General features: G+C 36.7%; 1 protein-coding gene across 1 annotated transcript in view; it reads right to left on the reverse strand.

The window, feature by feature from the left end:
• cacna2d3 (calcium channel, voltage dependent, alpha2/delta subunit 3) overlaps positions 1-17,698 on the reverse strand; it is a 68,789-nt gene that overhangs the window by 8,642 nt on the left and 42,449 nt on the right. Inside the window, exons 12-28 of the mRNA XM_058372856.1 lie at positions 16,914-16,992; positions 14,979-15,112; positions 14,610-14,627; positions 13,332-13,403; positions 13,158-13,238; positions 12,973-13,047; positions 10,800-10,883; positions 10,269-10,340; positions 10,101-10,162; positions 9,933-10,000; positions 9,655-9,700; positions 7,579-7,676; positions 6,893-6,986; positions 6,682-6,777; positions 6,420-6,541; positions 6,189-6,266; positions 3,098-3,159 (exon numbers count right to left, since the gene is read on the reverse strand). Coding sequence (XP_058228839.1) covers positions 3,098-3,159; positions 6,189-6,266; positions 6,420-6,541; positions 6,682-6,777; positions 6,893-6,986; positions 7,579-7,676; positions 9,655-9,700; positions 9,933-10,000; positions 10,101-10,162; positions 10,269-10,340; positions 10,800-10,883; positions 12,973-13,047; positions 13,158-13,238; positions 13,332-13,403; positions 14,610-14,627; positions 14,979-15,112; positions 16,914-16,992 — 1,341 coding nt within the window. The remainder of the gene's footprint in view (positions 1-3,097; positions 3,160-6,188; positions 6,267-6,419; positions 6,542-6,681; positions 6,778-6,892; positions 6,987-7,578; positions 7,677-9,654; positions 9,701-9,932; positions 10,001-10,100; positions 10,163-10,268; positions 10,341-10,799; positions 10,884-12,972; positions 13,048-13,157; positions 13,239-13,331; positions 13,404-14,609; positions 14,628-14,978; positions 15,113-16,913; positions 16,993-17,698) is intronic.

The raw sequence follows: 17,698 nt of genomic DNA on the forward strand, positions 1-17,698 counted from the left end.
TTAATAAGAAGAGTGTTAATGAGTGTTAATAAGATGAGTGTTAATAAAAAGAGTGTTCATAAGCAGAATGTTTAATAAGAAGAGTGTTAATAAGCAGAGTGTTAATAAGATGAATGTTAATAAGCAGTTTTAATAAGAAGAGTGTTAATAACAGTGTTAATAAGATGAGTGTTAATAAGCAGTGTTAATAAGCAGAGTGTTAATAAGATGAGTGTTAATAAACAGTGTTAATAAGATGAGTGTTAATAAGCAGTGTTAATAAGAGGAGTGTTAATAAGCAGAGTGTTAATAACAGTGTTATTAAGATGAGTGTTAATAAGTAGAGTGTTAATAAGCAGAGTGTTAATAAGCAGAGTGTTAAGATGAGTGTTAATAAGAAGAGTGTTAATAAGATGAGTGTTAATAAGCAGAGTGTTAATAAGATGAGTGTTAATAAGATGAGTGTTAATAACAGAGTGTTAATAAGATGAGTGTTAATAACAGAGTGTTAATAAGATGAGTGTTAATAAGATGAGTGTTAATAACAGAGTGTTAATAAGCAGAGTGTTAATAAGATGAGTGTTAATAACAGAGTGTTAATAAGATGAGTGTTAATAAGATGAGTGTTAATAACAGAGTGTTAATAAGCAGAGTGTTAATAAGATGAGTTTAATAAGAAGAGTGTTAATAAGCAGAGTGTTAATAAGATGAGTGTTAATAAGCAGTGTTAATAAAAAGAGTGTTAATAAGCAGAGTGTTAATAAGTAGAGTGTTAATAAGCAGAGTGTTAATAAGCAGAGTGTTAATAAGCAGAGTGTTAATAAGCAGTGTTAATAAGAGGAGTGTTAATAAGAAGAGTGTTAATAAGATGAGTGTTAATAAGCAGTGTTAATAAGAGGAGTGTTAATAAGCAGTGTTAATAAGAGGAGTGTTAATAAGCAGAGTGTTAATAAGTAGAGTGTTAATAAGCAGTTTTAATAAGAGGAGTGTTAATAAGCAGTGTTAATAAGAGGAGTGTTAATAAGCAGAGTGTTAATAAGCAGTGTTAATAAGTAGAGTGTTAATAAGCAGTGTTAATAAGAGGAGTGTTAATAAGCAGTGTTAATAAGAGGAGTGTTAATAAGCAGAGTGTTAATAAGTAGAGTGTTAATAAGCAGTTTTAATAAGAGGAGTGTTAATAAGCAGTGTTAATAAGAGGAGTGTTAATAAACAGTGTTAATAAGTAGAGTGTTAATATGTAGAGTGTTAATAAGTAGTGTTAATAAGCAGTGTTAATAAGAGGAGTGTTAATAAGCAGAGTGTTAATAAGCAGAGTGTTAGTAAGCAGAGTGTTAGTAAGCAGAGTGTTAATAACAGAGTGTTAATAAGATGAGTGTTAATATGCAGTGTTAATAAGAGGAGTGTTAATAAGCAGAGTGTTAATAAGTAGAGTGTTAATAAGCGGAGTGTTAATAACAGAGTGTTAATAAGATGAGTGTTAATATGCAGTGTTAATAAGAGGAGTGTTAATAAGCAGAGTGTTAATAAGTAGAGTGTTAATAAGCGGAGTGTTAATAACAGAGTGTTAATAAGATGAGTGTTAATAAGCCATGTTAATAAAAAGAGTGTTAATAAGCAGTGTTAATAAGCAGTGTTAATAAGCAGAGTGTTAATAAAGATGAGTTTAATAAGAAGAGTGTTAATAAGCAGAGTGTTAATAAGATGAGTGTCAATAAGCAGTGTTAATAAAAAGAGTGTTAATAAGCAGAGTGTTAATAAGCAGTGTTAATAAGCAGAGTGTTAATAAGATGAGTTTAATAAGAAGAGTGTTAATAAGCAGAGTGTTAATAAGATGAGTGTTAATAAGCAGTGTTAATAAAAAGAGTGTTAATAAGCAGAGTGTTAATAAGCAGAGTGTTAATAAGCAGAGTGTTAATAACAGAGTGTTAATATGATGAGTGTTAATAAGATGGGTGTTAAGAAGAGTGTTAATAAGCAGAGTGTTAATAAGATGAGTGTTAATAAGCAGAGTGTTAATAAGAGGAGTGTTAATAAGATGAATGTTAATAAGCAGTGTTAATAAGAAGTGTTAATAAGCAGTGTTAATAAAAAGAGTGTTAATAAGCAGAGTGTTAATAAGATGAGTGTTAATAAGCAGAGTGTTAATAAAAAGAGTGTTAATAAGATGAATGTTAATAAGCAGTGTTAATAAGAAGAGTGTTAATAAGCAGTGTTAATAAAAAGAGTGTTAATAAGCAGAGTGTTAATAAGATGAGTGTTAATAAGCAGAGTGTTAATAAGAGGAGTGTTAATAAGATGAGTGTTAATAAGCAGAGTGTTAATAAGATGAGTGTTAATAAGCAGAGTGTTAATAAGATGAGTGTTAATAAGCAGAGTGTTAATAACAGAGTGTTAATAAGATGAGTGTTAATAAGCAGAGTGTTAATAAGATGAGTGTTAATAAGCAGAGTGTTAATAACAGAGTGTTAATAAGATGAGTGTTAATAAGCAGAGTGTTAATAAGATGAGTGTTAATAAGCAGAGTGTTAATAACAGAGTGTCAATAAGATGAGTGTTAATAAGCAGTGTTAATAAAGAGTGTTAATAAGCAGTGTTAATAAGAAGAGTGTTAATAAGATGAGTGTTAATAAGAAGAGTGTTAATGAGTGTTAATAAGCAGAGTGTTAATAAGATGTGTTAATAAACAGTGTTAATAAGAAGAGTGTTAATAAGATGAGTGTTAATAATCAGTGTTAATAAGAAGTGTTAATGAGTGTTAATAAAATGAGTGTTAATAAGATGAGTGTTAATAAGCAGTGTTAATAAGAAGAGTGTTAATAAGAAGAGTGTTAATTAACAGTGTTAATAAGATGAGTGTTAATAAGATGAGTGTTAATAATCAGTGTTAATAAGAAGAGTGTTAATGAGTGTTAATAAGATGAGTGTTAATAAGATGAGTGTTAATAAGATGAGTGTTAATAAGCAGTGTTAATAAGAAGAGTGTTAATAAGAAGAGTGTTAATTAACAGAGTGTTAATAAACAGGGTGTTAATAATATAATTAGTGTGTGTTTCAAGTGCACACTGTGAGCTGCATGAGCAGGAATGAGGATTTATCTGGACTCAGTTCTCCTCCTCACCTGTCTGCTGGCCGTCCAGAACTTCCTCTGAAAGAATTCCAGTTTCATTTGAATCCCGACGGCTGTGGAAACACACACAGAGAAACTATAACACACAGAGAAACTATAACACACAGAGAAACTATAACACACACAGAGAAACTATAACACACAGAGAAACTATAACACACACAGAGAAACTATAACACACACAGAGAAACTATAACACACAGAGAAACTATAACACACACAGAGAAACTATAACACACAGAGAAACTATAACACACACAGAGAAACTATAACACACAGAGAAACTATAACACACACAGAGAAACTATAACACACACAGAGAAACTATAACACACACAGAGAAACTATAACACACAGAGAAACTATAACACACACAGAGAAACTATAACACACAGAGAAACTATAACACACACAGAGAAACTATAACACACACAGAGAAACTATAACACACACAGAGAAACTATAACACACACAGAGAAACTATAACACACAGAGAAACTATAACACACACAGAGAAACTATAACACACACAGAGAAACTATAACACACACAGAGAAACTATAACACACACAGAGAAACTATAACACACAGAGAAACTATAACACACACAGAGAAACTATAACACACACAGAGAAACTATAACACACACAGAGAAACTATAACACACACAGAGAAACTATAACACACACAGAGAAACTATAACACACACAGAGAAACTATAACACACAGAGAAACTATAACACACACAGAGAAACTATAACACACACAGAGAAACTATAACACACACAGAGAAACTATAACACACACAGAGAAACTATAACACACAGAGAAACTATAACACACACAGAGAAACTATAACACACAGAGAAACTATAACACACACAGAGAAACTATAACACACACAGAGAAACTATAACACACACAGAGAAACTATAACACACACAGAGAAACTATAACACACACAGAGAAACTATAACACACAGAGAAACTATAACACACAGAGAAACTATAACACACACAGAGAAACTATAACACACACAGAGAAACTATAACACACACAGAGAAACTATAACACACACAGAGAAACTATAACACACAGAGAAACTATAACACACAGAGAAACTATAACACACACAGAGAAACTATAACACACAGAGAAACTATAACACACACAGAGAAACTATAACACACACAGAGAAACTATAACACACAGAGAAACTATAACACACACAGAGAAACTATAACACACAGAGAAACTATAACACACAGAGAAACTATAACACACACAGAGAAACTATAACACACACAGAGAAACTATAACACACAGAGAAACTATAACACACACAGAGAAACTATAACACACAGAGAAACTATAACACACAGAGAAACTATAACACACAGAGAAACTATAACACACACAGAGAAACTATAACACACAGAGAAACTATAACACACACAGAGAAACTATAACACACAGAGAAACTATAACACACACAGAGAAACTATAACACACAGAGAAACTATAACACACACAGAGAAACTATAACACACAGAGAAACTATAACACACAGAGAAACTATAACACACACAGAGAAACTATAACACACACAGAGAAACTATAACACACACAGAGAAACTATAACACACACAGAGAAACTATAACACACACAGAGAAACTATAACACAGAGAAACTATAACACACAGAGAAACTATAACACACACAGAGAAACTATAACACACAGAGAAACTATAACACACAGAGAAACTATAACACACACAGAGAAACTATAACACACAGAGAAACTATAACACACAGAGAAACTATAACACACAGAGAAACTATAACACACACAGAGAAACTATAACACACACAGAGAAACTATAACACACACAGAGAAACTATAACACACAGAGAAACTATAACACACAGAGAAACTATAACACACACAGAGAAACTATAACACACACAGAGAAACTATAACACACAGAGAAACTATAACACACAGAGAAACTATAACACACAGAGAAACTATAACACACACAGAGAAACTATAACACACACAGAGAAACTATAACACACAGAGAAACTATAACACACAGAGAAACTATAACACACAGAGAAACTATAACACACACAGAGAAACTATAACACACAGAGAAACTATAACACACACAGAGAAACTATAACACACAGAGAAACTATAACACACACAGAGAAACTATAACACACAGAGAAACTATAACACACACAGAGAAACTATAACACACAGAGAAACTATAACACACAGAGAAACTATAACACACACAGAGAAACTATAACACACACAGAGAAACTATAACACACACAGAGAAACTATAACACACACAGAGAAACTATAACACACACAGAGAAACTATAACACACACAGAGAAACTATAACACACACAGAGAAACTATAACACACACAGAGAAACTATAACACACAGAGAAACTATAACACACAGAGAAACTATAACACACACAGAGAAACTATAACACACAGAGAAACTATAACACACAGAGAAACTATAACACACACAGAGAAACTATAACACACACAGAGAAACTATAACACACACAGAGAAACTATAACACACACAGAGAAACTATAACACACAGAGAAACTATAACACACAGAGAAACTATAACACACACAGAGAAACTATAACACACACAGAGAAACTATAACACACAGAGAAACTATAACACACACAGAGAAACTATAACACACACAGAGAAACTATAACACACACAGAGAAACTATAACACACACAGAGAAACTATAACACACAGAGAAACTATAACACACACAGTCACAAAAGCATAAGCACTGAATACCATTAGCAATAAGTGAGTATTTATAAGCAGCTTATATACAGATAGTACAACCTTTACATTCATTTACTTAAGTCTGTATGAAGTCTATATGAAGTCTATATTATGTCTATATGAAGTCTATATGAATTCTATATGAATTCTATATGAAGTCTATATGAAGTCTATATTAATTCTATATGAATTCTATCTGAAGTCTTTTGCCTCTAAACAGTGACATCACTTACCAGCCACTATAGGAGACTTCCTCTCATCCAAGAGCTGGATAGCAGTGCTGGCTAACACCACACTTTTATTGTCCTGTGCTAAAACACACACACACACACACACACACACACACACACACATGCTCCTTACATCATATGTCACACAAATAGAAATGAGAAATATGAAATGTGTACAATATCCTTCCAACCACTAGATGGACCCAGTTTTGTGAGTGTGTGTGTGTGTCCTACCTGCACTAAATGGAATGGAGTACACAAAGGTGCCGGGAATTTGCTCAGCCGCTCTCTTATACCACAGGGGAAAGTGATCCGCATTAAAGACGCCTTCCTTATCCTCTGCCTTCAGCAGATCCCTACACACACACACACACACACACACACACAACATTTTAATATTAACTTTGATAAGATGTCCTTCACCTAAACTGATCATTTATTATCCGGACAAAAAAACTGTTTTGTGATTGGTCAGTTAATGTTTGGTTCTGCTCACTGATTGGTCAGCTGCTCCGGGACGACAAACAGGTTGGTTCTTGAGAGACCAGTACGAGTTCCAAGGAACGCAATCTCCACTCCTTTATCAGGATTTCTGACCATAGAAAAAACATTAATTAAAAAGATGAAGTATTTATTCAAAAACATGAAATGTTTTAGTTTTAGAGACTTTACTGTTATTGCTGTAATGCAAAGTTTCTGCGACTCACTCTGACTTGTTGAGAGCGAGGCCGGTCCAGTAGGCCCTGAGCGGAGCGGTGATTACAGCATCGAACAGAACCTGCTGGATCAGCTCCCTGTCACCTACGGCAAGCCAGAGGTGACATTCACACACACAACACACACAAGCACGCAGGAGTGTAACGAGGACGAGGTAAAGATCACTGAGGCGCATCGCTAACACCTGCTGTGACATTAATGCATCCGCAGAACAACAACCACGATGATGTTCACTTTCAGACACGTGGAACAAAGACAGTCAGAGATTCACAAGAGCCTGATGAAGCTTAACGTCTTCTGCATCTGTGAGTTTGTACTTTACTTCATACTTTGACTTTTACTTCTACTATTCCTTTACTAGGAATATTTAAACAAAGTGTGTAACTATTGGTAGGGTGAGGTTTTCTGTAAGGAGGTGTTTGTGTAACGTGGGGAAGGAGTCTCCAGTTTCAGCACTCTGTAAGAACTTTAGGATTTCTGACATCTTCAGGACAGAAGAGTTTCCACTTTTCTGCAGTTTCTCAGTAACATGACAAGCTTTATTAGAGCTGTTTCTAGCTGCTGTAATGTAAGTGAGAACTGGAACTTTCTGGAATGTTCCACATTACATGTAACTATAAACACACACACACACACACACACGCACACACAGAAATATGAAACAGTGTTCTCTCACACTTGAGGTGTGGTTTGCGGCCGGTCAGGTAGAGTTTGATGGCCTGAACCTGGGTCAGGTAGCGATGCTCGTGATGCTCGTCGGTGTTGCAGTAGGTCCTGCGGAGACCAAACGTTTATGTGTGTAACAGCTCCAGCAAAACGTTGGAGGCAAAAAATATAAATTAGCTGTGACTTTACAGATAATGAAACTGACCCCACACTTTTACAGCACAGCCTCATTAATCACCTCGCATAAAAACACCCAGGAACAAAAGCAGGATAGTAACATCCTCACTCTGCTCCCCGCTGAAGGACAAACGTGTGTGTGTGTGTTTTAGCTAATTACCGAGCACAATGCAGTGCTGGATTTCCTTCAGAAGTTTATGGAGAATTTCTTTAACAGTTTGGTATCAAATTGTTTCACGTAACTACTATAATTTATAAACTGCAGAGGAGTTGCTAACCCACATCGCTAAGTTACATACACTATATTGCCAAAAGTATTGGGACACCCCTCCAAATCATTGAATTCAGGTGTTGTTTTTCAGGCGTTGGGCTCAGCCCCTTAGTTCCAGTGAAATGAACGCTTAATGCTTCAGCTTCATACAAAGACATTTTGGACAATTTCATGCTCCCAACTTTGTGGGAACAGTTTAGGGTTAACCCTTCCTGTTCCAACATGACTGCGAGCCAGGCCAAAATTGCCTTTCCATGCACATGAATGTAATATGGAGTTGTCCCGCTCTTTGCAGCTATAACAGCTTCAACTCTTCTGGGAAGGATTTCCACAAGGTTTAGAAGTGTGTTTATGGGAATTTTTGACCGTTCCTCTAGAAGGGCATTTGTGAGGTCAGGCTCTGATGTAGAGCAGTCTCCGCTCTAATTCATCCCAAAGGTGTTCTATGGGGTTGTGGTCAGGACTCTGTGCAGGACAGTCAAGTTCCTCCACACCAGACTCACTCATCCATGTCTTTATGGACCTTGCTTTGTACACTGGTGTGCAGTGATGTTGGAACAGGAAGCGGTCATCCCCAAACTGTTCACACAAAGAGCATGAAATTGTCCAAAATGTCTTGGTATGAAGCTGAAACATTAAAAGTTCCTTTCACTGGAACTAAGGGGTCGAGCCAAACCCCTGAAAAACAACGAGTGAATGATTTGTCCCAAAACCTTTGGCAATACAGTGTACATATCAAATTACTGCTGTAAAATATGCCATGCTAAGCATTTAACATAATATTACAGCTAGTGTTATGTTAGCTAGCTTGATAGGTGACTTTATAATTTGCACTATGCTCTATTTAGTGAGCTGTTAAATCTAGATTATCAAGTTATTCTTACTATAATGTGTAATCACAGCTAACATTTCATGCTAAGTATTGTTATAATTAGCATATTTCTAGTTATCTAGATTTCTAGAAAACTGGGTTAAGTTACATGCTAACAGATTAGTGCTCTGGAAATTAAGCTTTGCTTCAACCTTAACATTAGCACAGAGCTGCAGTTAGATAGCTTTCTTGCCTAGATTAGCTAATGTTGCTTAGCCAGTGTTTTATGCTAAGCATGACTGTAGTTAGCAGAATGTGTTTTAGCAGTTCATCGCTGTATATAAGCAGATGTTGAGCTTAACATATTATATTCAACTATTATATAGTGAAAACAGAGCTAGTGCTTCATGCTAGGTGTGATTACGTTACATAATATAAATATCTTGCTGTAGAGCTATTACTAACATTTGCTAAGCTAACTAGCTGGCTTTTTACTACTAGCAAAGTGCTGTATTTGAATAGTTGCCTAGATTAGCCATTATATTATGCAACTCAACCAGGGTTTCATGTTAAATATAATGTTAAGCTAGAAATATATATATATATATATAAAAGCTTGTGATGATGTTATATGATCATGTTAGCGATCACAGTTGATCAAATTTATCTAAACACCTCTCCAGAATGATTGAGTTTTTAAGACTCGTGAGGACGTGGACTTTTCTCTTCCTCGTCTTTTAAATGCACAGATCTGAAGTATTTAGTGTGAAGATGCAGACAGCACAATGATTTATTCTTTCTAAATAATTAGAGTGAATGTCTATTACCATTCATCTGCCAGAGCCACGCCCGGCTGGTCCAGATCCCGCAGACCTGACACCAGGAAACAGACAGGAAACACACTGGACTCTCAACATATCAGCATTCTCTCACTCACATTAAGGTGTGAAATCAGTGTACAGTGTACTGAAATGTTAAGCACTCGAATGATCTGAAGACCTGGTTCATATAATGACTGAGGAAATTAAAGATCATGAGACGTTCTGAAGAAAGATTGTATGAATAAAGCAGCGGAAAGACAAAGTATAAAGAAGCTGAATTTTACCTGCATCCAGTGAAACATTTCCCTTAAAGAAGTGCTTTCCATGCCCTCGAGACAAAGCCACACCAACACTACACACACACACACACACACACACACACATTCTTTAATGAATTTAAGATCATGATATCTCTTTAATAGTATTTATAATAAGCGTGAGATCAGGTGTACCTGTATGGAGTTCCTCTGATGTCAGTGAAGTAGTAATCGTTGTGCATGGACAGAACACGTTTCTGTAGAAAAGCAAGACTACGTTAAAGACACCTGAAGAAAGTTAGCACCTGAATAATATTTTGCAGAGGTGAGAGATGCATCTTGGTGAAGAAATCCGGCGCTCACCCCTCTGTCCACCGTCCTCTTCACCTCCATGGAAAAGGTCCCTGTTTTTCTGTTCACCATGGCATTCCTGAGCTGTGGCAGAAAACGTGGCAGTGTGAAGAATGAACGTGATTCATACGTCAGGTTCTGCATTCTGATTGGTCAGAAGTGTTGATGCATTTTCTATAATCTAGTGTATCTGCATATCACAGGCTTTTATTACAAAGCTTGTTTTATTGTTCTATAGCAACAGCTCAGCCACATGGATTAACACTTTCAGATTTAATGAATAAGAAAACAATGAATGAATGTTTGAAACACATGCTGAAGTTACTGAATTTGCATACTGGAACGTGATTGGGTCTTGTTTTTTGTGATGCGATAACATCAATACAAGCTCAGAGTGACACTGTTTGTACACTCAAATTATTTCTTGCAAAAAGATACAATAAAAAAGCCATGCGTTATTAATTCTAGTATGGCTAATAACTATATACACCATCTTTCCTTTTTTTTAGTATTTAATGGAACAGAAATGTAATAATTCCATACGTAATTGTCAGTGTCTTCCCACTCCACCTCAGACAGATCCACACTGCTGTAATGGGCCTTCCGTCTCTTCTGACCATTCTGGTACTGCATACACACACACACACACACACATATATATATATATAAGAACAGTTTAACATAGAGAGAGTGCAAAAGTGAAAACAAAAAACAAACCAAAACAAATCTCGGATCACAGAGTCACATGATGCCCACAAGATGGAACAGGATGAATGTAGTAGAAGGAGATGCAGTTGTTCTCCTGCAGGGGCTGCTTTTAACCCCAATCACACACACACACACACACACACACACACATACACACACACACTAATAAATCACACCTACTTCTTTAAACTGGACACTTAAATGTATGTTAAACCAATTTGACTTGTTCCTCTTTTAGATCTTAGAAGGAGTCTCCAGTATCAGCGCCTTTAAAAGAGTCAGAGGTGAAGCTGTAACTCTGAGATCTACAGGACAGAGGAGTTTACACTTTATGGATTCTCGGTGAAAGATTATCTAGAGGCTGCTGAGGGAGCAACTGTTTATAGTGAGAACAGTTTTGTGAATGTTCCCCAAAAATAAATGAAGCTATAAACAGAATAAAAAGTATAATGTTCTCTAATTTAGAAAATAATTGCTGACAAATGACTGTTGTGTGAGAGGAATTTAACACTTCATCACACCACCACCATGGCTCTGATTACTTTCATTACTTAATATATTAAAATAAAATCCAGTTTCACTTGCGGTGATTATGAGTGACCTGATCAAGGAACCAATCATTTTACACCTAATTTGCAGAGAAATCTTATTCTGAATGTCATTTGTTGATTGATTTGCTGCATGCTGGTGTGAATATATTTCATAATATGAATATAGTATATATATATAAATAATAATAAAAACTGTACATAGTACTCGAATAATGTTAATATCTTATATAATAATAATAATAAAACACATTTAGTCATGCTAAATAATAAATAAATAAAAACAATATGAAGATAAACACTACAGTTACACAAAGGTACTACTGTTAATACACTCACTCTAGATACACACACACACTCACTCATACACACACACACACACACTCAGCATGGTTGAGCGTCGGCCGGTGTGATTTGCACAAAACACAATACTATATGCACACAGCGGCACAAATAACAAACCGTGGCTAAGACACTAACACTAACACGGTTACAGACGCACACAGTTACACACACACACACACACACACACAGTCACACACAGTGACCGGATGTTAGGAGAGGAGGGTCTCTGTGGTTACCTCGGCTCTCAGCTCAGGCCTGGCAGGCACCTGAAGGAGCTTTTACTCCTGCATGCAATACATCAAAGGAAAAGGGTTCGCATTACAAAACTACAACTCCCAGCATGCACCTCTGCATCCGTCCAGCTTGTCATGGCACAGGACTTTCCCCTGTATGAGTATTAGGTGCAGTAATCAGGGATTTCTTAACTGTATTATCAGGTATAGAAGTTCACACGGTCTGTGCATTGCTCATCATTCTTGTCACAAAAGTGTCAAGGAGTATTATTCCAGCAACTTCCTCTAGGAAGTCCAGAGTATGGAAGAGACCGTGACTGGGATCCAATGCAGCAAAAACTGGCAGTGCTCTCTGGGTGGGAGGGGCCAACTCTCTCACCTGTCACAGTGACACTAGTCATTTATGTGGAGTGGCCATGAGCTAGTAAAGGAAGAGAGCGATATCGCTGCACAATCTGGGTTAGAGGTTTTATTAGCCCTGAGCGCTAGCTTTACTTCATACTTTCAGCTCAGATTCTAAACTGACAAACAAACCACGGATATTTAACACGTTTTCATATTCTGAGGATTGTAGAAAACATAAGACGATGACGATAGAGTTGCGTGAATTGAAATAATGAGCTTGTGTGTGAATTTATTCCGCATTTCCCATATTGTTTTTCCAGGATAAATATAACATCTAGCTATTTTTCTGTATACAGTTTGAATAAAACGATAAGCAGAACACAGACCGTGCTTTGTGTCTTCCTGTAGCGTTAAACGCCAGAGTGTGTTTGATATTCAGCGCTGTAGGAAGTCGTCCTGGTGTGATTTTGTGTATAAAGTATAATCTCGTGGTGTAGGTGATGACTCGGCTCTGTAACAGGACGGCGTTTTCCTTACCAGATGTCGGAGGTCTGGATGCATGAGGATGTAGCCGTTATTGGTGACGGCAAACGCATAACCGTGAATTCCCAACTGCAGGAAGAACACGTGGGTTTAATACAACTGGAATATTCTGTAGAATCTCTGCAGATAAATCGACAATGATGTGGTGTGTGTGTGTGTGACTTGAAGACAGACACCACCTTGTGTTTGGGGACGGTCTTCATCAGGTCCTGAATGGGGATGTCAATTCCCACTACACCCAGGAGGATGCCTTGATTTTTCTGATAAGTGAAATGGAAAGGAGAAGATTAGTGATGAAGAACATGTGTATCACACACACACACACTCACACACACACTCACACACATACACACCGTCTCATTCTTGGTGCTGAAGACAGGCATGGCCACCGTGGTCATGGGGTTTGGGCCGTGGCGTGCAGACAGCTGGAGAAACACAGAATCAGCAGGAGAACACACACCTTTATTTCAGATTTATTGTGTCGTTTGAGTTAAATTACTGTCACTTCTATGTTTTTAGCCAGCATGCTAGCAGCTAGTTTACACCTTTATCATTTATCACCACTGAACAGAATAACGCATTCAGAAAGCGACTCCGAAGACTCAGATTTTTGTTAGTTTGTGTAAAAAGGTATTAGATGTTAGACGACTAATCCCATGCTCAGAAACTCTTTCCTTTTGCTGCAGGTTTATTAGCTGTATCAGGATCGCTCTTTGTGAGGAGGAAAAAAAATCCAGTTTCATTCAGTCCAAATAAAAGCCCCAGAGTGCATTCTGGGAAACGACCCTGTGCTCTGTGCAACCCTTCCTCCTCCTTCACCAACCCCCCCCCTCCCCTCTGCTGTCACTTTTATTACAGCTTTAAGAGATAAAGGCCAATGATCCAAGAAATGATGAATGGAGTGTCTCTCCGAGCGAGATACAACGACCGTACGCCACAGGAGGACAGCCCTCAACTGTGTGTGTGTGTGTGTGTGTGAGAGAGAGAGATAGAGTGTATATGAAAGCATAAAAGCATGAGAGTGTTCAGGTGCACATGTCTGATATGGATGGTGTGTGTGTGTGTGTGTGTAAAATGAGGAGTTTTATCAGTTGATGGGTAGGTCGCCCTCTCTCTCTTTCTCTCTCTCTCTCTGTCTCTCTCTCTCACTCTTGCTCTCCTCTTCTGTTTATCTGTGTCTCTCTCATTCTCGTTCTCTCTCTCTCTCTCTCTCTCATCCTATCTCTCTCTCCTTCTTTTTTTCCTTTTCTATCTGTCTCTCTCTTGTTCTCTCTCCTCTTCTGTGTGTCTGTCTGTCTGTCAGTCTCTCTCTCTCTCTCTTTGTGTGTGTCTCCCTCATTCTCTCTCTCTTGCTTCTCTTACTCCCTCTCCGTCTCCCTCTCCCACTTTACGCACATATAATATTAACAGAATTATTTATACACAACACAAACACTATAAAATTACATAGAGAACCATTTTATATGCCAGAGATTCATTCATTAATTCAGACTTGCATTCTTTATTTTTTCTTACGTTTTTACATAATTTATTTCTTCTGAACATCTCTGTGAGTAAAACTGTGACATGATCCTACAGCATGTACGTTAGACTCTGCTGAGTCTCTTTATATAGAGACTGAAATGTTTTACCTTATGAGCCTGAGCGAGCTGCAGAGACAAAAAAAGACAAAGGAAAAAGATTTGAGACTCTAATAGAAGCTCATGTTGACAGTAAACACACGAGTTTTCCTCACACTCCAGTCAGACGGAGGGGAGAAGACGGAGAGCGCTGACAGAACTAATGAAGCTATTAATGTGCAATCATTTACACATGGTGTAGGGGGTGGAGAGAGTCACGCTTTCACACACACACACACACACACACACACACACACACACTGCCTGCTGTGGATTATTATACATTACATTACATTCAACATACACACTAGCTTTGTGATGTGGAATATTGAACAGTTTAAATAGTAAAGATAAACAGTATAAAGGCATGGAGTGACCCACAGCTTGGTCCACGTAGGCCTCAGTCCACACCGTGTCGTGCTCATGGTCAATGACTTTTGGGCGGCTCATGACGTGCAGATATCTCATCACGTTTTCCTGAACATCAGCCAGGGTGGAGATCTGACTGAAATAACCTGCACACACACACACACACACACACACACAGTAGTGCACGGTTAAGTACTGCTTGTTCTCACTCTCACCTTTTGACTTTTACTGTGAACAATTATTATATTAATAATTAATATTAATAAATCGTGTCGCCTGTGATGCTACATGATGGCAGAACTGAAGGCAGCAGCTATGAAACATCTGGAAGTGAAGGAAATGTTTTTGATGAACACAGAATTTAAATTCATTTTAAAGTGTGCAGTGGTGCAGGTATATAAACAAATAATTAATTATCACACAGACACATACACACATACAAACACACACACACAAACACACACACACTTACTCACACACACTTTCTCTCATATACACACACAGACACATTCTCACACACACACACACACACATTCATACACAATTTTGCATAACTAAAAGCTTTCATTGTCATTGTTGAGTTGTTTATAATTTACAAATGATCCTGAGTTCTTTAAAATCTGAAATCTTACACCTAACAATGAGAAAGAAAAGAAAAAAATAGATAAAATTGTAAAAAAAAAAAAAAAAAAAAAAAGTATACTGTATATGAATAAAATATTTTTAAAAATTCTAATTTTATACAGAATATATACAGTACACATACAGTATATATTATAATGATTAGAGTGTATTGCGTCTGCAGTTGTACACTCAGAGTGTCTGGCATTGTGTTAGACAGAACGTTTGTGTGTGTGTGTGAGAAAGAGAGAGAGAGAGAGAGAGAGAGAGAGAGAGAGAGAGTCCACTCATCCATGTCGGAGGCACACAGCGCAGATCAGCACTCTGCAGCCAGAGGGTCGGGGCTGACAGGAAGAGTGATTTAGACTCACTTGAACTTTGACCTCTGTGTGTCATTTTTGCACACCGAGAGTGCCGCAGTCCCCATTGTGCCAAATCCACAACCCGTGAGCAACCAGACCCTCCCAACACACACACACACACACACACCACACACACATGCACGCACACACGCACGCACACACACACACTCTGCCAAACACACTGATGACCAAGGAACAAATACAGTGTGGAATATCTAGAATGTCAAAATTACTACTGCTATTAATAATAAAATAAAATAAAATAAAATAAAATAAAATAAAATAATCAAAGATGAGACACTGTAAACACAGATGTGAGATGCAATAAATTTAATTTTTTAAAGACTCATTCAAGTAAATTTCTGCAACATTAAATAAATAAATAAATAAATAAATAAATAAATTTAGAGTGTGTGAATTCTAATATCAATTAATATTTTTTAAATATTTTGTGGCATTTAATGCTTTAAAAAATTGTTTAAAAATTCTTTCATTTGTCTTTCTTTTATTAATTTGTTGGTTGTTGTTTTTTTTCATATTCCTTAAGACACATTCTGGGGCTTTAAATGTCTTTAATAAATAAATATATATATATATATATATATATATATATATATATATATATATATATATATATATATATACACATAATATTAAATTAAATAGAAAAAGACATAAATAATTATGTATATAATAAGCTGACAGGTCACTTAATAATATAAATATAGATATTTAGATATCGGTGTAGTATGATCGATTGAATATGTGTAAAATATAAACACATTAAATATAAATGTTGCCTATTTGTTTATTAAAATATAGAATAATTAAATGCATTTAATAAACAATGAAGTGAAAGTAAACTGAAAAAGAGCTGTAATATTGCGTTCATATTAGTATCATATCTGTGCTTTTCTTTGTGCAGTTGTTTTAGTGAACTCTGTGTGTGTGTGTGTGTGTGTACCTTTGTTAGCGCATGCCATCCATTTCAGGTTATCTGCGAAGGCTGACTCTCGGCCAATCAGATAGGGGAAAATGCGCACCTATGCAGATAGAAACACACCGCTGTTTAGAACATCTTCCACTGATCTATCTCTCTTTTCATACATTTTTGTCGTTTACTCTTCTCTCTCTCTCTCTCTCTCTCTCTCTCCTCATTTCCTCACACTCTCTCTGCCATTGATTACGTTCTGCATTAAAGTCATCTGTATGTTTTCCATTTTATTTTCTCCATTGTGCTTTTTTCTACTACATCACTCCATCCTCTCTCTCTCTCTATCTCTCTCTCACTTTATTTCTCACTACATTGCTCCCGTCTGTCCAGTATAAATGGTTTTTGATTTCAGCTCATTCAGAGCAGTTCCAGTGCAGCAGCAATGCGACAGTCTCGCTCTCCCCCTCACACACACACACACACACACACACACACGTTTTGTGAGGCTAAAAGATGTATTTTACCCCCCACTGATCTGCACATGAGAGTCAAATGTAGACACATGGAGGGTGTCAGAGGAGTGTTAGACATACAACTCTGCACAGCCTACACTAACACACACACACAACACTAACACACACATACACACAACACTAACACACACACACAATGCTAACACACACACAACACTAAGGCACACACAGCACTAACATATAACACTAACACACAGGTCTAACACACACACACACAATACTAATACACACAGTGCTAACACACACACAACACTAAGACACAAAGCTCTAACACACACAACA

The sequence above is a fragment of the Hemibagrus wyckioides genome, linkage group LG21 (assembly GCF_019097595.1).
Source record: "Hemibagrus wyckioides isolate EC202008001 linkage group LG21, SWU_Hwy_1.0, whole genome shotgun sequence".
In the NCBI taxonomy this organism is placed as follows: Eukaryota; Metazoa; Chordata; class Actinopteri; order Siluriformes; family Bagridae; genus Hemibagrus; species Hemibagrus wyckioides.